Below are 23,766 nucleotides of genomic sequence, written 5' to 3' on the forward strand. Positions count from 1 at the left end.
CCAGGTGTTATATTGTCATTGGAGGGCCAAATCCACCCTCATCAAAGGGCATCCTCTTGTCAACATTAATGATTAAGTGGTTAGGTGGTTGTGGAACTTGTGTTTGTGGTTGTGAAGTGTGAAGTGTAAAACTGTTAACATCTTTTTTATAGTTGCAGCCCTTGTATACTTGTGGTTGTGAACCATGTGGTTTTTTTATTTTTTATTTTATGGTTATGGACTTGTGGTTGTGGTTTTTATGATGCAAATTGCATGGCTATGGTTATGGTTTGAAATAGAGATGCAAGAAAAAGATAATATTTTTACTATAGGACTGATTTTGTCTTGGTTAATTCTTTAACATCCATAGGATTTTTTTATTTATTTTAATTCTTTGACAGCCATACTTATGTTTGGTTCTATCTCTCTACTAAGTTTTTCCCCTCCAAAGTTTGAACCATTAGAGAAGAAATTTTGATGGGAGATAGAGAGGGAAGGGCTTGGAACAATAGGTTTCAAAGTTATTACTTGGCTGCTCCATGGAATGATTAAGTGGTGACAATTTTATTTCATATTTTGGCTTATTGTCATTTAAGTTGTCTTGAGAACATGACAGGTGAAAAAATTTATAAATTCCTTTATAGACCTGCAAGGTGTATGATGAATAACGGTGGCTGCTGGTCAGAGACTAGAAACGAGAAGACCTTTTCAGCATGCTCAGTTTCGTCAAATTGTCCCCTATACTTTTCCTTTATGATTCTACCAAAAAGAAAATAAGATATTTTTAGGTCTCTCACCAGAAGCGATTGGGCGCATTGTATGTGCCAATTGCCATTTAGCTAGTAGTTCCTGATACTGTATTTGAAGCAGTTGTTAGAATCCCTTATGATATGCAACTGAAACAAGTTCTTGCTAATGGTAAAAAAAGGGACTCTTATTATTTTATCTTAGGGATTCGAATTAGCTCCCCAGAAAAGATAGGCAATCTATCTTTCTTTTCGGAGTTATCGCCCCACTAAAAAAATTATTCTTGTAATAGGTCCGGTTCCTGGTCAGAAATATAGTGAAATTACCTTTCCTATTCTTTCCCCGGACCCCGCTACGAAGAAAGATGTTCACTTCTTAAAATATCCTATATACGTAGGCGGGAACAGGGGAAGGGGTCAAATTTATCCTGATGGGAGCAAGAGTAAAAAGGGGATACGAAATAACCATAGCGGATGCATCGGATGGACACCAAGTGGTTGATATTATACCTCCAGGACCCGAACTTCTTGTTTCATCGGGTGAATCCATCAAGCTTGATTAACCATTAACGAGTAATCCCAATGTGGGTGCATTTGGTCAGGGAGATGTAGAAATAGTACTGCAAGATCCATTACGTGTCCAAGGCCCTTTGTTCTTCTTTGCATCTGTTATTTTGGCACAAATCTTTTTCAGCGAGACTTTGATCCATTCCATAACATAAAAGTTGGAAATTCATCCAATCAACATAATCATAATATTCTATTCAAATAGCAAAAAGCAGGACCTCTGCTCCGATGTTTTAAACCACCCCATTCTTTTTTTTTTTTTTTTTCTGATGATGTTTTTGAAGAATTAACTCCATTGATTAATTCAGAGCATCTGTTTCTCCATACATAGTATCTATCGGTTCTTCCGAAGTAAGAAGAAAAAGGGAATCAATCGATTTTTTGGATGACACAATAGAATATAGATTTCTGTGGATGAGACATCATGCAAATCATTTCTATACTAATAGAACAGAACTCTACTCTATTCTAAATTTAGCCTAATGGATCAACAACATTAGTTGGTGAATGCACCACTATTCAAATCATTTCAGGGTCGACCATCGATCTCTGCATATCGTACCCCCTATCCTTGCCATGATGTATAGAGGCCAGTTATGCAGGTGGTCGGCTGCTAGCATGTCATCTGCCGTGAACTCGATGCTACTATGATCACGATTATAAGGCTGTAACGGATATCGAAAAATTTCTGCCAATGCTCTAATGGCTAGCTTCCTCATTGTCATGTTGGCCCCTTGCTTGGCGAAGAACTATTGCAGCTCTTCACTCTGCTCTAGTCTCTCTATCAAAGCATTGGCTTGGTGCTGCCCGATCGCCCCGACTACGTTAACACTACCTCCCTGGGCATGTATCGATAGGAGATCGGTTTCCACGTGGGCTGGTTCTTTTGTCACGAACTGGTCCAATTTCACTTTTTGTGCAAAAATTCTCCTGAGACTGAAGCAATCCATTAATTCATGATGTGGTGTCTGATGATAATGACACCACCTGCCACTAAGCTTGTCTTTCTCCGGATCTACTCCCGGAGGTGGTGGCAGCAAGTTAATAACTCTATCTTCAACCAGTTTGCTCAAGATCATGATGACTTCCTCCTTGGTGCAAGGAAAGAGGGGAGGTACTGGTATATCTCTCCTTCCTTGGGTGTTTCCTCTCTAGTACGACCCTTGCCTGGTTCCTCCATTGCCTCTCGGTCTTCTGTCAACTACATATGCATCCTCCCTGTTGTATGGGGTCGCACCCTTAATGGTTCGGGCTGTCTTTTCTACACATTTCCAGAGTTGGCTGAAAGTCTTTGCTTCGATGTTTTCAATGCCGATCTAGTATGCAGGGCGCATACCCTGAACACATTGCTCGACAAATAGCGTGTTCATTGAAAACGGAATGGGTGAGGCTTTGGAATCTTTGGACATAAGTGAGGTTTTCACCTGGTCCCTGTTCCACATTCCGCAGGCCGGCCATTGTCATCTTTCTCTCTAGAGTGAACCACTTTGATAGGAATTTCTTAGCCAACTCACCCCACGAGTCAATACTCCTAGGAGTGAGACTTACAAACCACATGTACGTCGGGTCGGTCAGCAATTTCAAGAACTCTCGTACTTTAAGGTCCCCGTTGAGAATGCAAGGGCCTAGGGAATCCTCAAACTTGCTGATATGCTCCTGTGGGCTGCCCTTCTTCCTGTCATATTGTGGCCATTGCTGGGGAGAGACATACCTAGTGGGATAGAGCTTGTACAGGATACAGTCAGAATAAGGTTTCTATAAGACCACTGAATCCTGAACTCGATTGTAGCTTTCGACCACCAGCCCCTGGACATACTCTTTCAATTCATTTCTACTAAGGGGAACTTCTGATATCGGGTCAGTGCTGGGGTAAGCACGGAGCTGCTGGACGAGTGCAAAGCCTGCTTGAGATGGGGTTGGGTCCACCCTGCGGTGCTGTTCTAGGAAACTAGGGAGGTTGGATATGGCACTAGAGGTATGACGCCTGGGATCGGGATTAGAATTCGGAACGACAGGGATGGTGGCGGCGGGTGTCCGTTCGGCCTAAGCTGATCGGTTAATTAGCAGAAGGGCGCTCCTTGTTTCCTTCGTACCTTGTTTGACTTTCTTGAACTGCTCTTTGAAAAGCGGGAGTGAAGCCTCAAACCCGTAGACCTTGTTTGACAAGATCTCAATGTCGACTTGGATGGGTGTTTCCATCTCAGGTTGACTCTCCGCTCTGGGTTGGCATTTTTTGGGTTGTCATCTTGCTCTTCCGGGATGGTAGAGAGATTGATCCTTCTCGCGGCCATCCCTCATGATCAAAGACCAAACCAGAGATTCTATTGTAGGAGTAAGATGTAAGGCTAAGTCGGAGAGTGGTCTCTTTGAAAGATGAAGGAGAGCCTCCAAGGGATGCGAAGGCCTTTTGGTATGAGACTTAGAGAAAATGAGAGAGTTGTGGGGATTCTAGGGTCTCGGTAGCTAAAATGTTCTAGGTTTGATGCCCTCTAACGTGAGGAATACCCCTTATTTATGAAGAAGATCCCGAGATCCTAAAAGGTAGGCGATGAGGATCTTCACTCCGTATCGGAAAAGGGAATATATTATTCGCTGGCAATTATTGGGTGCACTACTGGGGCATCGCCACGTGTTTCATGAAGATATTCTCAAGGATCAACTTTCCTTATCCTCAAGATCCCTCATTATTCACGTGTGCTACTACCCCCTTTGTACACCATGACTAATCCTACATTGAAACGATGATGTCACCATCCAAAGGTCAATGTTCGTTGAGGCCTCGTGGTGATCTGTAAAGTATTTCATCATAATGGGTTTGCGCGTGTTTGGATACATACGGGCCTAACCATGGGCTCGACCCATTGTCCTCTCCAGACCCACTACCTAGAGCCGGTTTGTGAGTCATGGGTTTATCGTTATTTTGCTTAATGCGTTGCGTGTTCATCACAGCCTGAGGTAACTATACGTTACTCATGAGTGCCTTTGTGGTATTACTCTCGACGAGGTGCTGCTAGCCGGGAGACAGGATATGCATGTAGAGTTGGTCGGCAGCCAGGTCATAAGTTGTTGATGGGGTCGAAGGAGGTCGGTCCTCACATCGAGGTCACTTCGGTTGGTGACGAGGTGCCACAAGTTGACCCTAGACTAGGTGCTGCTAGCCACCATAAGTTGTTGATGGGGTCGCCAGCCAGGTTTCCACCAGGTCGGCGGTGGAGGCAAGTCACCAGGTGAGACTCTATCACTTGGGCTAAGGCAAGTCATCGCATAGGTGGTGTTTGAATGTCATCCAGTTGTTTCGAGATGCCATATGTCATATTGTCACTGGAGGGCCAAATCTGCCCTCATTAGTATATTTCTCCAACAATGGAATATTATTTGGATACTGAACATCCATTGTGGATAGCTGATCAGAGAATGGTGGAAATGGAAAGGAAATAGAAAAGATGATGAGATGCTTTGCATTTTTTTGTCATTAGTGAGTCCATGTCTTGTTGGAGGCCCGGGGGGTTGGCGGGTTTGGGGGACTGCTGTGACCATGATTGCAGCAGATATATGAGTCCTTAAAAACACAACCCTGTTCTACATTATCAGAAATATGCTATTGTAATTGGGTTATATTGTTGATATTTCAACTTGCAGATAAACCATGCAAGGATAAATGAAGATTCTGGTCGAACTTAAGAATTCTCCATCAGTTGACCATAGAAGAGTTCCCTCTGGATGATCCACGGGTTTCTTTCTAATGAATTAACATAAATCCTCTAAACAGAATGATCTATAATTTATTCTTTAATGAGGACGCCCAATAATTGATGCTGGTGTTCCACGTTTCAACCCAACTGAAGTTGAAATAGAAACAAAGTAAAGAGATGATTTCCTCTATTTGTGACCGGATGTCTGGAACTCTTAATATTTTAAAATGTAATTCATTTTTTCTAAAGATAATTATCTTCCATGTAACAATTCTTTAAATAAACATGTTCAAGTTAAAATTCAGGGTAAAACAAATGAGAGAACAAAAGAAGGATATGAAATTAATGAAGGGGTGTCCAATTTGAATTCGAGACTCCTCAAAAGCAAAGTGTTGACTTTTCTTCTGGAAGATAGTTAATTAAAATAGCAATAAAAAACTGCAATGACAGTAAACAACCAATGTAAAACAACAGACCAAGCAAAACAGAAAGAGCCACAACAATTAGACACAAAGAAACCAAAAACCTAATCTCTAAATATAAACAGACAACTCAAGCAACCTAACATCATTGCATAATACACCAAGTCACCAACTAGATATACATTTGCCTAACCTTGTGATGCTGCCATATTAGCAACTTTATTTCTAACACAGCACACAAAGTGAAACTTAATATTCAATGTGTTACAAAAGTGATGATCATAAACCAAGTGGTAACTAATACTCACACTTTAAGTGTTGTTACATGCCTCATCAATGTTTGAAGTCTCCAAAAACTGCTTTCTGATCTTATCAAGTTTTGCAGCAACTTCTTTCATGGTAAGCCTCTCTTCAGGCAATTCTCTTGAACAATCTAGACTTATTTCCATAATGGCTACAAAACTTCGTTGTCTCATAGGTGAATCATTATTTTCTTCTCTGCTAACAAGATTTTTGTCCATGACTTCCATTACTTCATTTGGGAGAGACATTTGTACCCATTTTCTTAGGCTTAATTCTCCAACAAACATTTCATCTGTAGGCTTCTTTCCTGTAAATGTCTCCATCAACATGATCCCGTAGCTATAAACATCACAGCTTGTTGAAACTCTTCCTTCAGACCCATATTCTAGTTGATCCATATCCAAGAAATCATAACATGAAACAAGAGTACAAAGAAAAACTTAGAAACCATGGCATATGGCTTTACAATTGTAAAATTAAATAGTATTAAGTTGGTAATTACAGAAAGTGGATTTTGATCGGGAAATGTGTAATCAACATTGTGACCAAGTTCATCAAAATCCCTTTGTAAAGGGGCCAATGCTTGGTGTAATGATCCCATCCAAGGATTCATGGTATGGTTGATTGGGAAACAAGTAGTCTCAGAAGGCGATGAGTTGGAAAAACTTTATGGTTATGGATGATTATTGGGAAATAGAATGCTGAGGAAGATAGCTGATGTATACATGGATACAGTAGATCAAGTAGGCCCTAGGGGTTCTAAAAGTGTTGGGGGAAGAGGTAGGAGAGGGAGAGGTAATATGTAGCATTTGGTTAGAGAGTTTTGGTTAAGAAGTTATGATGAAAAACTCTCAATGTCTTCATGGCTCTTTTTAGGTTTCCTCTGGTTTTTAAAACATTTTTTTTTTATATTGTTGGTATTGATGTTTTAAAGACCGGAAAAGATATGGTATGGAAAGAGTTTTGTTCAATCAAAACCCACCCATGAATTTTGATAAATAACACCATGTTCCTTACCACGTTTATGATTCTGGTTTATTGGTCAGTTGCTTTTCAGATATCATATCTTTTGAATATCATAGTCGAACCCAACCAAATAATGAATATAAAAAATGATGATGATTTACAAGATTAACTATGCATTTATAATAACAATTAATGTACCAATGGTAGATTTTGTATATATGGAAGAACTCATACCAGGTGCAATGTACCCTATGCTGCCCAGGGTCTTGGTTTGTGCTACAGATTTATTTGCACTTAATACCTTTGCAATGCCAAAGTCACCCACATGAGCTATCATGTCTTCATCGAGGAGGACATTACTGGGCTTCAGATCACAATGAACCACGGGCTCTGATTGGTTTTGATGTAGATACTCCAGTGCTAAGGCAACGTCGATCATGATGTTTATTCTCTGAAGGAGATTCAAGAAATAGATATGGCTATATAGCCATCTTTCAAGGCTCCCCTGTGGCATATATTGCATTATCAAAGCTCTAAAATCAAGATTGGAGCAACTGCTGATTATTTTGACTAGGTTTCTATGACGAACATTACGTAACACCTGACATTCTGCATCAAAACTCTTAATTGCCCCTTCATGTTGCAGATCCAAAACTTTCACAGCAACAATGATTCCATCAGACAATGTAGCTTTGTATACTGAACTGAAACTCCCTGTTCCAAGTAGGTTTTCATGATGGAAGTTGTTTGTTGCTTGAAGTAGCTCATAGTAGGAAACCATTCTATGCTCTATTGCATGCAATGAATCGACACTTTGGGGAATATTCTTCTTCCCCATTCGACGTTTTAGTAGCAGAAACAAGAGAGCAAAAATGACTGCAGAGGAAACAATGGTGAGAAGAACAAATTTAAGCAGATGCAATTTTGTCTTTCCCTTTGCAGAATAAATGGTACAGGTTGGGACTCCAAATTTTGATGAGCCACAAAGTGCTTTATTTGCCAGGAATGATTCTGCCGTGAAGTTTGCAAAGGGCCCTTCACTTGGAATTTCTCCTTCAAGCCTATTATGTGATAGATTCAAAAATCTGAGAAACAGAAGTTTCACCATCGGCTTGGGAATGTTGCCTGATAGATCATTAAAAGAAAGATCCAGATTTTCCAAACTCAACAACTTGCCCAATGTTTCTGGAATAGGGCCTTGGAATGAATTTCGTGACAAGCTCAAATAATTTAGCGTTTGGAGGTCACCAATGGTACCTGGAATGCTACCAAATAACTGATTCCCGGATGTATCTAATTGCACTAAAGTCTTCAAGTTTCCCACCGCTGTAGGTAGGCTCTCATGCAAAGAATTATTTGACAAGATCAAATATAAGAGATTTGGAATAGTCCATAGACTTAAAGGTATTGGAGATGTTAACATATTGGATGACATGAAGAGCTGTTGTAGCTGACGGAGATTCCCTATGCATTTTGGTATTTGTCCAAACAACTTATTTTTGGAAAGACTCAGTTCTCCTAATTGTGTCAAATTACAGATCTCGTTTGGTATGGATCCTTGCAGATTGTTTGCGTCAAGGTATAACCTCTGAAGCTTTTTTAACCCTTGTATTGTTGACGGGATGGTCCCACCAATGTTGTTTCCAGGAAAATGTAAAGTGATTAAATTGCTCAAGTTCCCAATCCCTGCGGGAATACTTCCCCTAATTTGGCACTCATCTCCCGCAAATATGTTAAGAGAAGCTGATAAATTCCCAACAGAATCTGGAAGGATACCATTCAACCAATTGAACCCTATGTTCAAAAATTCTAAGGACCTACAATTTGTTAGTGAGGTGAGAAAAACGAGTTCCGGAGTGTCTGGTTGACTAGTTAGTTGGTTACGCACCAAGTTGAGAACTCGGAGTTGTTGTAGATTCCCCAACGATGTGGGCACTGGTCCCTTAAAGGAGTTCCAACCCAGGTCCAAAAAAGTTAATTGGGTAGCATTGGAGATTGAATCAGGTATTGGCCCAGTGAGGCTGTTATTACTAAGGCCCAATTCTTCAAGTTGATGAAGCACATGTCCCATGTTTGAAGGAAGATGCCCAGAAAGACGGTTAGCATTTAGGGCAAGCAATCTAAGAGTTGAAATGTTAAAAATCTCTTCTGGTATTGACCCAGTGAGATTATTCCCTTCAAAGTTCAAGAATTGGAGATTTTGTAGATAACCAAGTTCTCGTGGAATTTCCCCAATTATGTAGTTTTCACCCAAGTCAATCGTCATCAAATTTGAAAGGTTACCTATAGACGAAGGAATAGTACCTGCCAACAAATTTTTGAAGACAGCTAGGCGCCTTAGGTTTGACAGGTTCCCAATTTCTCCGGGCAGGCTGCCAGTGAACTTGTTGACATACAATGCTAGATCTTCAAGCCTTCCACACTGCCCTAAACTAGATGGAATCTGGCCGCTGAATTGATTCATACTAAGATAAAGGCCTCTAAGGTTCGGAAGGCCATACCCAATATTCATCGGAAGACTACCAGAGATGCTGTTGTTTGTGAGAACCAAATACTGCAGAGTAGAGATGTTCAATATGGTAGAAGGAATAGTACCCGTTAGTTGGTTATGATTCAGAAATAATTCCTGCAAGTTATGAAGACCTCCAATCTCCCTCGGAATACTTCCTTGTAAATTGTTGGTCTGAAATGCAAGCACCTGTAGCGAGGATAAATTGCCGATGGAAGGTGGGATGGTGCCATTGAGACTACAATTTGTGACAGCTAATAAACGAAGATTACTCAACATTCCAATCTCTCTTGGGATACCACCAGTTAACTGGTTGACTGAGAGTGAAATTTCTTCAAGCTTCCGGCAGTTTGATAAGCTGGGTGGAATCATTCCATCCAACTGATTCCATGACAAGTCGATTCGTCTCAGTCGAGCCAACTTGCCAAGTGCATATGGCAAGTGTCCATGGAAACTATTGTTTCTGAGGTCAAGTTCTGCGAGGAAGGAGAGGTTGCAGAGACGTGGCTCAATGACGCCTCCGATGCCCATGTTGGCAAGTTTTAAGGCGGTGACTCTTTGTCTGCGGTGGCTGCAAGAAACACCTATCCAATCACAGAAGGAGGAGTTGGTAGTCCAATTATCAGCCAAGAGGTTGTGTGGATCAAACATCAAGGTCCGGGCTTTGAAGGCTAGAAGAGCGGATTGATCAGTAAGGTTGGAGGAATAAGCTGAGGCGAGCCATGGCATGCATAAGCATAACATGGTAACAATAGCGATGAGAAAAATCTTCCCCATGATCATAATTCATAACCAGGCAGTTATGGCTCTAAGAGTTTGGAAATTTGAGCTGCAGCAAGCCGGCAAGTGTGTATAAATTACAAGCAAGGAAACAGGAGTAAAACTTTTGGTTTTGTAATCCCTTCTACACGTCTTGATTTATTTTTACCTTGTAGTAAACGGATGAGTCCACTCCCAAGTGACTTGTTTTCTTTTTTGAGTAACATATAAACATCTCTAAAGATTGGATTGAAATCAGAATAAGTGAATGAAGAAACCAACCATCTGCTCCACTTTTTGTATTAAGACAAACCCAAATACATAAAACGAAAATTCCCAAAACAAAGAATCACTAAAACACCTAAGAGCATGGTTTTCGAACTGCCATTGACCCAATTGTTGGATCATTTAGCCCGGAAATTGTCTAGGCAACTGGTTTCGTTTTTCTCGAAACTTGGTTCTTGGTCAAAAACCATTGAATCGGTCAACAACCTATTGACCCGGGTGGTCAAATCCCTAATCCATTCAATGATTTTGGCAGTTTTTTATTTTTTTAAACTTTTATTGTCAGAATGGATCGTCTGTTTGAACTGAATGATCGAACCATCAACCTAGAAACCGATGGCCAAAACAGTTCCAATTTCAGATCATTTTTTAAAACATTGACTAAGAGTAAATAACTAAACAAAAATGAATCAAATTTTTCATATATATATATATATATATGTTAATATAAAGATGTATTCATGCATATTAATTAATTAAACATTATTATACCACACCATATTGATAAGGCCTTGACAACCAAGTAGCGATAAAGAGTTTTGGAAGGACAAAGGAAAAGGGCCGGGGAAAGACACAAAAACCTGACTATTACGAATGGCAACTAATTGAAAGAAAAAAATTATAAAAAGATCAAGACTTTGACCTAGACTTGCAAAGTCTTTACAACCTGTCAGCGGAACCTATACGGCAAGAAAAAGAGCTTGACCGAGACATCTATAGTATGCAATTCTTTTCCATCCCGGAGTCCACGCTTGATCGTCTCCGTCTCGGGTAACTTTTCATATGCTGGTTAAACTAGGTATTTGGACCATAGATCCTAGCCAATGAGAAGTGCTACTTGTTGTTGTGATTCGTTTTTAGTTAAGATCGTTGCAAGATGATAATCTTAAAAATTCTTCTTATTATTTCATCTTATTATTGCATATGTAAACATTGTATATTGCATATATTATTTCATTAGTTTTGTGATATTTATAATATATGTTATAAATAAATATACAAATATATAGTATAAATACTAGAGATGTGTATATATATATATATTATAAAAAATAACAAATTACATAATATATATTTATATTTTATTAGTAACTATCAATTAATTAACTAGATAGTTGATTACTAATCATATCTAGTTAACTAATTAATTAACCTTGAAGGATTGCCTAAAGCTAGGGATGTCAATAATAGGTTAGGTTTAGCATGTCTTTGCCTCAATCTAACCTAGGGCAGCCAACAAGTTTGGTCTAGGTAGACGCAACCTCAAACGGATTGTTAATCGGGCCAAAATCATAGACCCATACCCATTCCAATTGATAGTTGGGTCTATTGGTTTGAACTTGATAGATCCAAATATATCAAAAACTATATTTGTTTATTTAAATAATAATTTAAATTTATATATTAATAAACGAATCTTTTTATTTAATATTATCTCATTTTTTATCCATCAAATTTACCATTTATAGCATAAAATGTGAAACGATTTGGGACAAGAAAGAACCAAAACTATCTTAATTATTAATCTTGATAAAATCATTGAACCAGAACTGTTATAATCTGTTTGGATGGTTTGAGTTTGTTGGGCACATCTAACCCATTGAAAACCCTTGCCTAACTTGACTCTTTAATGTTCCTACATAAACCAAACCTGAGCCAACATATTATAAGATGCATTTTTTGAACTTGATCCAACTCAATAGGGTTCAACCCAATTTTGACCCAACCCAATCCACAACCTTTTAATTTTATTTTTATAACATATATTGAAAACATAAGATCTATTAATTTTAATTTTCTTATAAAATAAAAAATTATTATTTAAGGCCAAAAAAGTTTTTATTTTGCAAAAATATTGTGTGAAGGAGCCTATGACCTATTGGGATGCATAAATCTCATAAAGTTACCTAAAAAAAATCATATCCAAGCGCAAAGCTATGGACTTTGGAAGTTTGCATACACTTAGTGTGCAACCCACAAACCAATCATTGGGTTGAATGTGTCAATGGTTCAACCATTCGCCAGTTCAGCGCAAAGCTATGGACGGTTTCCACTTAACGACGGGCATATGGACGCTGTCAGCAACACAACGTCTAACTCAGCAAAACAGCTCGCCAGTTCAGCACATGGTAATTTATAACAAGTGTGCAGCCGGGCTGAGGTGAGATCAGCCCATCGACAATGACAACTTGCTCAAAACCGTCTCGCATTCCATGTCCGTTCTAGCACCGTTAGCAAAACTACAGAAACAACTCACTAAACTGTGCACCACGAGACTAGCGAGCGACCTGTAACCGCCGCACAAATCTAGCAACTAACGGCCCAATACTCCATCAAACTGTGGAAACAACTCCGCAGAAAGCTCAAAGACGCTAGTTAATAACACCAGAACACCTAGTAACTATAAAAAAGAACCCAGAGGCACTCTGAATGCTATGCGCACTAAAGCTCTTAAACTCTCTCAAAGATTCCCATCAAATCTCCTCTCTGGCTTAAGCATCGGAGTGTTTTCCTGGGTAAAATATACCTAGGCACTCTAACCTATCTATCTTTATTGAATCTCTCCGCTCAGCATCACAGCTCTCCATTGACAGGTCTGGACTTAGTTCGAGCCATACCATCAGACACGAGGGAATGAGTGAATTGTGCATCATCAACTGGCAACTTCTATGGGAAACGCAGCAAAAAGCTAGTGTTTCCTTTTATTCATTCTATCTCATTCCGTTCAAAAGAAGTCTTTTCAATGGCGAACTCAAGCAACCCTTCTGCTAACAATATTAATGGCCAAGTGCCAATAGTCATGATAGGGCAAATAGACATCCCCTTACCACAAACTGACATGCATGAAAATGCGAACATGCTACCCCCACCTTCGGTTATGAATCTTGTGGCACCTCCCACAGTAGTAGATCTATAGCAGTTTAATGACTTGGTATGATGCGCCCACAACATGACCAAACAAATGCGGTCATGGGAAAACAGATCCGTATTCATTACTAGACAACAACAACAACCAATCTAGAAACAACAGCAATCACAAGTTCAACAGCGATAGCTTCAACAGCAACCTCTTTAGCAGTAGCAACAACAGCACCGACAATAGCAATACTAGCAACTACATCCTACAACACTAGATCAGCCGGTTCAGCAGGATGGACGATCAACAAATACCGCAAAGTAGTCAACCTTGCAATAGCCAACAACCCCTTTGTCATAACTTAAATCATGAAAACCAATCTAGCAACAACAGAAATCATAAGTTCAGCGGCGATAGCTTCAACAACAACCTCTTCAACAGTAGCAACAACAGCGCTGGTAATAGCAATACTAGCAACTACATCCTACATCACTAGATCAGTCGGTTCAGTAGGACGGACGGTCAACAAATACCGCAAAGTAGTCAACCTTGCTGATGAGAGTAGAATTTATCATATTTTTATCCCCAATTATTCTGTCTTTTATACTGAATTAGCACCTAATTGGACTCATATTTCTGTTCAGGGTATGAAAGAAGGCATCAGGAGCAAAGAAAGACAAATCGGATGATTTGTCACAGTTTCAACATCGTTCAGTGATCTGGGCCTAACTCGCATCTCCGAACTTCGAATGGGCTAATTCAAGACCCACTGGAAAGATAAGAGAAAAAGACACAACTATCGTATTTTGGGCTTTCGCTGATTCGGTCTGCATCGAAGTCAAATCCGGGCCCGAAGACAGGGAAAATTCATAGGAAGGTCCAATCCACAGTTGAAGCCCAACTTGCAGAAAAGCCTGGCTGAAGTCCAATTCGCAGAGGAGGTCTAATATGAATCCAAGAACAAGAAATTGAGAAGAGTCCTTCCAGATCTAAATTCTTGATGTAATCTTAAAGATAAAGGGATTGGGTTCATTAGATAAAGAGATAAGATTAGAATTAGGATAGGACTTTCTATTCTTGTAAAGATCAACTTCAAGAGAAAGTAGGAGACCACCCCCTCCCCTTTAAGCTATATAAAGGAGGGGGCGGACCAGCTTTGGGTATCACACAATCACTCAATCTTGGGGATTGAATCAAGAAGCAAGGAGCAACCAGTCTAGAAAGGTTCAAGAAAGGTTCAATAATTCAAGAAACTTCAAGAAGAAGGTGGCAGCAAGAAGAGGAGATCTCAGCACCATGGGCGAATTCAAGAGTTCTTTCTTTCCCTTTGTTTACTTTAATTCTTCTATCATGAACTGATTTGTTTCTTACTAGGGCTAAGGAAAGCCTAACCATGTTAATGAATATATTTTTATTTTTATGATTTATCCAAGATTGTGATTTCCATATAGTCTATGAATTATTGTGCTTAATGCAATTAAGAGCTTGGCCACCTCTTAATTGATTTGAGTTATGTGAATGGATCGAGAGAGGAATTCACATAATTGACTAATGCACTTCCATCTTGAGAGCTCTACTCGAGAGATCGAAGGGTTACCTGATGGGCGTAGGTTTAATATATCTCGAGAGAGAATATTAAATAAATTTGGGAAAATCTCAGCTTATGGGAATGACAAATAATCTTGGTTAATCGAACCCATCAATATTCATTATATTGGTTAGGTGGACCAAAAGTCCTAGCGATTTCATCCATTGCAGATTCAATTAGTGATCACCTTTGTTTCTATTATCTTTCTCTAGTCTTTATTTTCAATAGATCTCTCTCAACCTGAATTTCGATTGTCCAAATAATTAGGGAAGACGGTGGTTCTAATACTTATTTTGTTAAATCCCCGTGGGAACGATATTGTTATACTACTTGATAACTAGTGCACTTGCTAGGGTTATATATTTATAACTATCATTTGCAATAGCCTACAACCCCCTTGTCATAACTTAAATCATGAAAACCAATCTAGCAACAACAGCAATCACAAGTTCAACAGCGATAGCTTCAACAGGAACCTCTTCAACAGTAGCAACAACAACGTCGGCAATAGCAGTACCAACAACTACCATCCTACGACACTAGATCAGCCAGTTCAGTAGGACGGTTAGTCAACCTTGCAATAGCCAACAACCCCCTTGTCATAACTTAAATCATGAAAACCCACCTCCCCAGCAAATGCGAAGCCAAATTCAGGTACCAGTAGAAAGTCAAGCAAATGCACCAGTCGAGTACACCAAGAAAAAGAAACAAACACACTGCACGGGAAAGAAAGTGTAGATTGCCTAGGAAAATAGTATGATACCACCTAGAAAATGCAACATGGTAACTGGTAAAATGGTCTCCCTCTCGAAGCAACACAGCCTGTCCCGCGAGAGTCCCCTAGCACTCGAGATCCTCAAAATACCATGGCCCAAAAACTTTCGGGCCCCCACCCTCGAATCCTACTGGGGGAAGACAGACCACGTAGAACATGCAAATAGCTTCCAAACCCTTATGCTCCTCTATGGAGAAAATGGCACCAATATGTGCATTGCATTCTCCACCACTTTGAAGGAAGAGGCATGGCTCTAGTACTCAAGATTGGCCTCGGGATCTATCAAGAACTGAGACCAATTTGCTAGACTTTTTATCAACCAATTTGTCACCAGCAAGCGATATTCGAAATCAGCCACGTGTCTATTCAACACCGTGCAGAAGCCCAATGAGAAGCTCAGTGACTACATTCAATGATTCAACATGGAACAACTGCAAATTCCGGACCTAGATCCCTTTGTGTAGCTCATAGCGGCCATGAAAGGAGTTAAACACCATGAATTGAAGTGGGAAATTAAATTGCATCCCCTGGCTACAATGGAAAAATTTCTTGCAGTAGCTAATGATTTCACCAGAGCAGAGGAAGTAGTAGGCATAGAATCCAAGACAACCAAAAGGAAACGAGTGGACGAAGAAGCAAGCACGAGTAAAACCAGGTGAAGAAGCAAATCATCCAAAAAGAGAAAATCCCCAAGGAGAAGGCATAGTAGCTCGCCACGCCGAAAAAGCAAGTTACTAGTTAGAAGGACAAGGCAACGGGTAGCAACATCACTGGCATACACAAGGGTGTTTACCCCGTTGAACACCAGGAGGAAGGAGATCTGCAAATTCAGTCCAATGACTATGTAAAGTGGCCTCCCAAGATGGGGGAGACCCCAACACTTAGAACGCAAATAAGTATTGCCATTTTCATAAGGATTTCGGACATGACACTGAGCACTCATCAAACGAGGTTACCTAAGATGCTTCATCAAGGATGAATGACAGCCCGAGTAGGAACCAACAAGGAGAAGGCTTAGAACACCAGGCAATAGGATCAAACTACGTAGGATAAGCAAACACAAGAAAGGCAGGTTAGAGGGACCATAAACCTAATCACTAGGGGCTCAATAATAGCAAGTTGTACCACATCAGCTGGGAAGAACGCAATACGAGAATTGAAGCAAGAAGACAGCCAACCATGTAAGCGTCCCCAAAAGGAGGAAGTCATTTATTTTGCAAAAGATGATATGCACGGGGTTCAGTACCCCCATGATGACGCCTTGGTGGTAAAACTACTCACCAACGATTTTAAGGTGAAGAGGATCCTGGTGGACTTAGGTAGCTCGACAGATGTTTTGTTCACAGAAGCTTTTAATAGGATGGAACTTAGCAAAGGCAACCTGCAGCCCGCCAACGTACCCTGAGTATGATTCAGTGGCGAGGTGGTTCGCCTGATTGGCAGGATCAGGCTGCCTGTTGAGGTGGGCTCGCCACCCCACATGGTACATTTTGAACATGATTTCCGAGTAGTGGTTGCCGCATCACCATACAACGCAATCTTGGGATGACCAATCTTGCATGTACTACAAGCTGTGGTCTTAACATACCACCTTGCACCAAAATTTCCAACTGACATAGGGGCAGGAGTGTTATGAGGCAACCAACTGGAATCCCAGAAATGTTATGTGGCTTCATTAAAAGTGAAAGGCAAAATGATAGTTGATATATGCTTAGAGCCGCCACCAGAGAAGGCAGAAGAAAGAGCTTGCCCAATCGAGGAAATGGTTGTGGTATAGGTTTATAAAGTTGAAGCCTAAGAAGGCATTCTAGATAGGAGCCCACCTAAAGGAACCTTTGTGATCTGAACTAGTAAGCTTTCTATTAAATAATTTAGATGTTTTCGCTTGGTCAGTTGCTGAAATGCCTGGTACTGGCCCAAGTTTAATAACTCATAAGCTTAATATAGACCCTACAATCAGACCAGTCCGATAGAGGAAGAGGAACCTTGCCCTGAAAAGGTGGAAGATAGTAAACGAGGAGGTGGGGAAGATATTAGTGGCGGACTTCATTGAGGAAGTCTAGTACCCAGGCTGAGTGGCCAGCCCAGTCCTATTAAAGAAAGCAAACGGAAAATGACAGATGTGCATAGATTTTATAGACTTGAACCGAGCCTGCCCAAAAGATAGCTTCCCCCTACCCAGTATAGATCACTTGGTACATGCGACCTCAGGCTATGAACTGCTCAATTTCATGGATGCCTATTTAGGCTACAATCAAATTCTAATAGACCTAGAAGACCGCAAAATACCGCTTTCACCACCGAGACAAGCCTATACTACTACAAGGCCATGCCGTTCGGTTTGAAAAACGTCGGGGTGACCTATCAACGCTTAGTAAACTTTGTTTTTTCTAAGTTGATTGGCAATAAAGTCATATGTTATGTTGCTGACATGGTTTTAGAAAGGCTGTTTTCAAAAGACCTAGTTTTCGATTTAAAACTTATGTTTGATGTTCTAGGAAAACATAACAAAGTTAAACCCAAACAAGTGCACTTTTGGTACAACCTCTGGCAAGTTCCTAGGTTACATCATCAGCCAACACGGTATGGAGGCCAACCCCGAGAAGATTTAAGTTATCCTAGACATGAGACCACCTAGGTTAGTTAAAGAAATCCAAAGACTAATAGGGCGAATAACAGCCTTGAACCGATTTATGTCTAAATTAGATGGAAAGTGCCTTCCCTTTTTCAAAGCCATAAAAAAGACTAGGCCTTTGAGTGGACTGAAGAATGCCAGCTCACCTTCAACAAACTGAAGTAATACCTCAGCTCGCCACCCTTGTTGACTAGGCCAGAGGTGGGAGACGAGCTCAAGATTTACCTCTCTGCAAGTGACGAGGTGATAAGCTCAGTCCTTGTGAGGGAGGTAGACAAAGTGCAACAACTTGTATATTATGTTAGCAAGGTTCTCCACGCCGCCTAGACAAGGTACCCCAACATAAAGAAGCTCGCCTTTGCATTGGTACTAGCCACGTGAAAGTTAAGACCCTATTTCTAAGACCACATCATAGTGGTACAAACTGACCAACCCCTAAAGCTAGTCCTCCTAAAGCCTGAGGTCACAGGAAGGCTCACCAAATGGTTAATTGAGCTCAGTGAATATGATATCTAGTTTGAACTGCGTGTGGAAATAAAAGCACAGGTCCTGGTAAACTTAGTTGTCGAGTGTACCTTCAGCTCGCCATTCCGTGGATAAATAGAGATGGAAGTTGGAACTTCATCCAGCCTGGCGCTCCGTCCTCACGATATAGCGAGTTGGGATGTGGAGCCCTGGATACTTCACATAGATGGCTCATCCAACCAGGGCGGGAGCGAAATTGGGTTAATGCTATATGGACCCTACGAAACAAAGCTAGAATACATGCTCCGTTTCAATTCCGAGCATTGAATAACAAGGCTGAATACGAGGCCCTACTAGCAGGCTTAGCATTGGCAAAAGAAGTGGAAGCTAGACACATAGTCATATGTAGTGATTCACAGGCCATCGTAAATCAGGTAAATGGGGACTACGAAGCATGGGAGCCCTCCATGGCAACATACCTCGCCAAAGTAAAAGAGCTCCTTCCCGATTTCATCTCTTAGTATCTCCAACAAATTCTGAGATCAGAAAACACAGAGGCTAATGCCCTTTCCAAACTTGCGAGCACAATTGACTCAACAAAACGAACCATCTATATAAAAGAACTACCTCATCCATCGATAGAGAGGACGGGTGAAGAGATCACTAGCATCGCAGATGCAAAGCTGAGCTAGGTCGACCTAATTTACAACTACCTTAGATACGGAATGCTATCGACAGAAAGGAACACGGCTGGGCGAATAGAGTGACAGGCAGCCCGGTATGTGATAGTAGGCGAGCTTCTCTATAGGAGATCCTTCACATTATCCTACTTATGATGCCTAAGGCAAGCTGAAGTGATCCAAGTTCTACACGAGATCCATGAGGGCCTTTTCAGACGTCACCTGGGGAGCAAGGCCCTCGCCCAGAAAGCCTTACAACAAGGATGCTACTAGCCCACCATGAAAGCAGACGCAGCTGAGCTGGTCTAATGGTGTGACAAATGTCAATGACATGCGAACATCCTACATCAACCTGTTGCCGACATGATAGTAGGCGAACTGCTCTATAGGAGATCCTTGACATTACTCTGCTTACGATGCCTAAGGCGAGCTAAAGCGAGCCAAGTTCTACACAAGATCTATGAGGGTCTTTGTAGAGGTCACCTGGGGAGCAGGGCCCTCACCCAGAAAGCCTTACGACAAGGATGCTACTGGCCTACCATGAAAGCAGAAACTGAGCTGGTCCAGTGGTGTGACAAATGTCAATGACATGCGAACATCCTACATCAACCTGTTGCCAACATGAGATATTTGACAAGCCTGTGCCCATTTGCACAGTGGGGGATAAACTTGTTGGGACCCTTTCCACTAGCTAAAGGGCAGAACAAGTTTCTAGTAGTAGCCGTGGATTATTTCACCAAATGGGTGGAAGCTGAACTTTTAGTAATAATAACAGCTCACAACATCCAAATTTTTTTTTGACGGAGCATATTATGCAGATTTGGCCTACCAAGAGTACTAGTCTCCGACAATGGAAAGTAGTTTGAGGACATTAAGTTTCAAGATTGGTGTGGCCAAATGGGGAATAAGGTAGAAATTCACGTCGATAGCGTACCCCCAAGCCAATGGGCAAGCTGAAGTCACCAATAGAGCAATCTTATGAGGACTCAAGGTTTGGCTGTCTCGAGGCAAAGGGTTGTGGTTGGATGAGCTACCCAACATGCTATGGGCCTATAGGACCATCGCCAAGACAGCAACCGGTGAAACACCGTTCAATCTAACCTATGGAACCAAAGCTGTGATACCAACAGAAATAGAGATTCCAACCTTGCGATTTGAGGTATGCATCGAAAATCAAACGAAGAAGAGCTGCGAGCTAACCTCAACCTATTAGAAGAAACCAGAGAACTCACTCACATTTGGAATGCAGCATACCAACAACGTGTCACACGATACTACAATGCTAAAGTCAGAAAACGTAACTTCAGGTTTGGCGACCTAGTACTCAAGAAAATTATGATGCCCGAGCTTGGAGTAAGGAAGCTCGGTCTAAACAGGAAAGGTCCCTATAGAGTGTATAAAATTTAAAGTGGGAATTCATACAAAATTCAGACACTTGAAGGAAAAATGGTTCCCCAGGCGTGGAACATAGACAACCTACGTTGGTATTTTGCCTAAAAGAGGGATTCAAACAGCTCGTCCAACAGTAAGCGTAAAGCAATAGATAAGCCTGAAACCACACAACATAGCTAAGTCACACGGAGCAAACAAGCATAGAACATTGAAAGAAACAAACTCCTTTATTGATGAAAAAAAAGAAAAAAAGGGGAACTAGAGCTCCTCCCCCCCCTACAAGAGAAAAAATGGTTTCATAAGTTTGGACAATATGGGGCAAGCAGGCCCCAAGATCTTAACAGGAGCATAAAGCCCTTGGAACAACTGAGAAAATCACCAAGACCACCACAAGTTCTTCAACCGAGCTGAAAAATAGGCTATTCATCACCATCAACATCATCTTGAGCCTCCTCGCCATCTTCCTCTTCAAACCCCTCTTCATCGTCTTCCTCCTCCTCTTTCGGGGTAAATGGATCATTATCCACTTGTATGATGAGCTCGAACGGGACCTTCTATGAAGTAACGGAGCTGATGTGAAGGTTGGGGAAAAGGGACTTAAGGTAGCGACGACACAACTTGAAACCCCTCTTCATCGATGGGATATCGTCCAACGCTCATTGGTTGTCATACGCGGGAGACTTCAAGTAAGAAGCAACTGCCTCCTCCCTAGCCTGCTCAGCCCTTGGGCACTCCTAGGAACACTTTGACCTCACCTTCGACAACTCACACTACAAATGTTGATGCTCCACACACTCCCCCTTGGAGTCCAGCCTGAGCTTCTACACCTCAGCATTAAGCAAACCAATGTTGGTCTACAGGCTAGCTCACTCCTTCTAGCTGGAGTAAGCACGATCCAGCAAGGCTTAGCCATAAAGTTCGCCAACAAAAAGAAAAGTAGGAGTAAGGCACCTCAAAAAAAAAAAAAAAGCAACAAACCTGTATGATGCACTAGGTCATTCAAGCCCCAGCTTCCGCATGGTCCATCTTACCGATCCGCTGCATGTCCATCAGAAGAAGAATGCCCCTACCGATTTGAAGTGCCACCCGGGTATCACTCGACCGATCAATCACTTTCACATCAGGATTACAAGGAATAAAAGGGGGGATGTCAGAGAGATAAGGGCCCACCTCTTGTGCAAGCTGAGGTCCAAAAGAGTCCTGCTCTGTGAGCATCGGGTCCCCCTCCCCTTCCAGGTCGACAATGGGAGGAGTCCTAGAAGAAGAAGCCCCACCCCTCGACAGCCTACACTCAGCTCGATGCTTCTTGCGAGCAAACCTCCGCTCAGCATCAACAGACATCATGGAAGCCAAGCTCGCCTTACCTACATGAAGCAAAGAATATCAGTTGCCAAATCAAAGGAAGAAATTAATAGACAAGTGACCTGAACTGAATCTGCAATAAGTGGCCAGACATCTGACCCACCTGTCCGGCTTAGGCCCGCCTGCACGAGCATTGGCTCGGCCAAAAAATATAATATCCCAACACGTTCTCGGACGAGCTAATGAATAGCAGCCCGTAGCTTGTCATCCTTGCACCTAGCAACCTTTTGAGGACTGCTATACCAGGCAGTATCACAGTCCCAGCCACCCGCCTTCTCAAGAAAGAAAAATTGCTTTCCAATTCCTAACCTTGTTTGGGAAATTAAAAATTTTTCTCCCACTACGAAAGGGAAGATAGTAACAAAAAGGACCCAAAACCTGCTTCATGTGCACCAAAGCTGAGAAGGCCTTGATGCTTAGAGGAAAGCTACGATGATGGAATAAACTGATCAACCCAATCAGCGTCCTAACCCCATTAGGGGCGAGCTAGCCCAAAGACACCCGATAACACCTCAGGACTACAACAATGAAAGGATGAAGGAGAAAGCGAAGACCAGCCACTAAGGACTCCTCGTAGGCACATAGCCCCTCGCGGCTATGCTCCCAAGGATAGTTACCAAGACTAGGCACAATCCATTGGTACTCATCCATGACTTCATACATATGACAAAGCTCTACTATTTCTTCCCTTGACAACTAGGTTCCCCTAAGCGAACTTGTTGCAACTTCAACCTCTTTCTGCTTGCCTGACAAAGCCCCATCAAAAAAGGTCTCGAAAGACTTCATCGGAGGAGCTAGACTCCTCCTCTAACCCACTACAACGAACTCTATTCTCAGCAGAACTATGAGACATGTTGAGAATGAAGGAAGTACTCACTAGAAAACGCTAGGAGGGACTCAAAACAACAGCCACTGAACTTGGCAAAGGAAGAAAATACAGCTCACCCATGGAAAACAGAGCTCGCCTCAATAGTTCAACCATAAAAAACTCAAAACTCTCGGCACACACCTATCCTCAGAAAAGTCCAAAGAACAATGACAAAGTGGGGACTTCGAGGGCCCCCATATTTAAAGCTTGCAGGAAGGAAAGTCAATGGCCCAGATTTGGAAGCGATGTGACAAGAGCGTGCCTCCCACGATGGAGTGGCGCTTGCGCCTAACAAGCTGTTGACAGTTGTAGACAGGCGTGTGCACTGAACCTGTTAGCGTGCCAATCTCAGAAATTTGGAAAGAGCAGGGGGCTCACGATTTCAAAATTTGAAAAGCCCGTTGTTTCGCACCAACAAACTTCACCAACCATGCTGAACTGGACGAACTGAACCGATAATGGCGAGCTGAACCAAGCTGGCTGAAAAGGCGAACCGAACCTGAGAACAAAGCAAGTCGAACCAAAAATGCCCTAGAAACTTCTAGCCTCTTCGCCTACTAGGTTGTGACTCGAGAGTGGGAAGAAATTGATGAAGGGCATTTTGGTCAACCCACTTAATGGCAGATACATGGACGTTGTTAGCAACACAACGTCCAACTCAGTAAGACAGTTCACTAGTTCAGTACGTGTCAGTTTATAATAGGTGCACGACCGAGCTAAGGCAAGCTCGGCCCACCGACAACGATAGCTCGCCCGAAACCATCCTGCGCGCCATGTCCATTCTAGCACCGTTACCGAAACTATAGGAACAACTTGCCGAATCATGTGCCATGAGACCCGCGGACGACTTGTAACCGTCGTGCGAATCTAGCAACTAATGGCCCAACACTCCATCAAACTACAGAAACAGCTCCAC

The 23,766-nt window shown here is 41.8% G+C and overlaps 1 protein-coding gene across 1 annotated transcript; it reads right to left on the minus strand.

Annotated features, from left to right (window-relative positions):
• Positions 1 to 5,350: 5,350 nt before the first annotated feature.
• On the minus strand, positions 5,351 to 10,291 carry LOC104605365 (uncharacterized). The gene is made up of 2 exons (XM_010270101.2): positions 6,910 to 10,291; positions 5,351 to 6,094 (listed from the first exon to the last, which is right to left on the minus strand). The coding sequence occupies exons 1-2, from the start codon at positions 9,965 to 9,967 to the stop codon at positions 5,718 to 5,720; spliced, it is 3,435 nt and encodes a 1,144-aa protein (XP_010268403.1). The 5' UTR covers positions 9,968 to 10,291; the 3' UTR covers positions 5,351 to 5,717.
• Between the last annotated feature and the right edge of the window lie 13,475 nt (positions 10,292 to 23,766).

This window comes from Nelumbo nucifera, chromosome 8, assembly GCF_055504915.1.
Source record: "Nelumbo nucifera cultivar China Antique chromosome 8, China Antique-T2T, whole genome shotgun sequence".
NCBI classification, from domain to species: domain Eukaryota; kingdom Viridiplantae; phylum Streptophyta; class Magnoliopsida; order Proteales; family Nelumbonaceae; genus Nelumbo; species Nelumbo nucifera.

Excerpts from the sequence above, each read along its gene's own strand:
- LOC104605365 (XM_010270101.2), bottom strand. The coding sequence starts at position 9,967 with ATGATCATGGGGAAGATTTTTCTCATCGCTATTGTTACCATGTTATGC. Across the intron at positions 6,095-6,909 it reads CATAGGGTACATTGCACCTG|AATATGGGTCTGAAGGAAGA; the intron begins GTATGAGTTCTT and ends TGGATCAACTAG.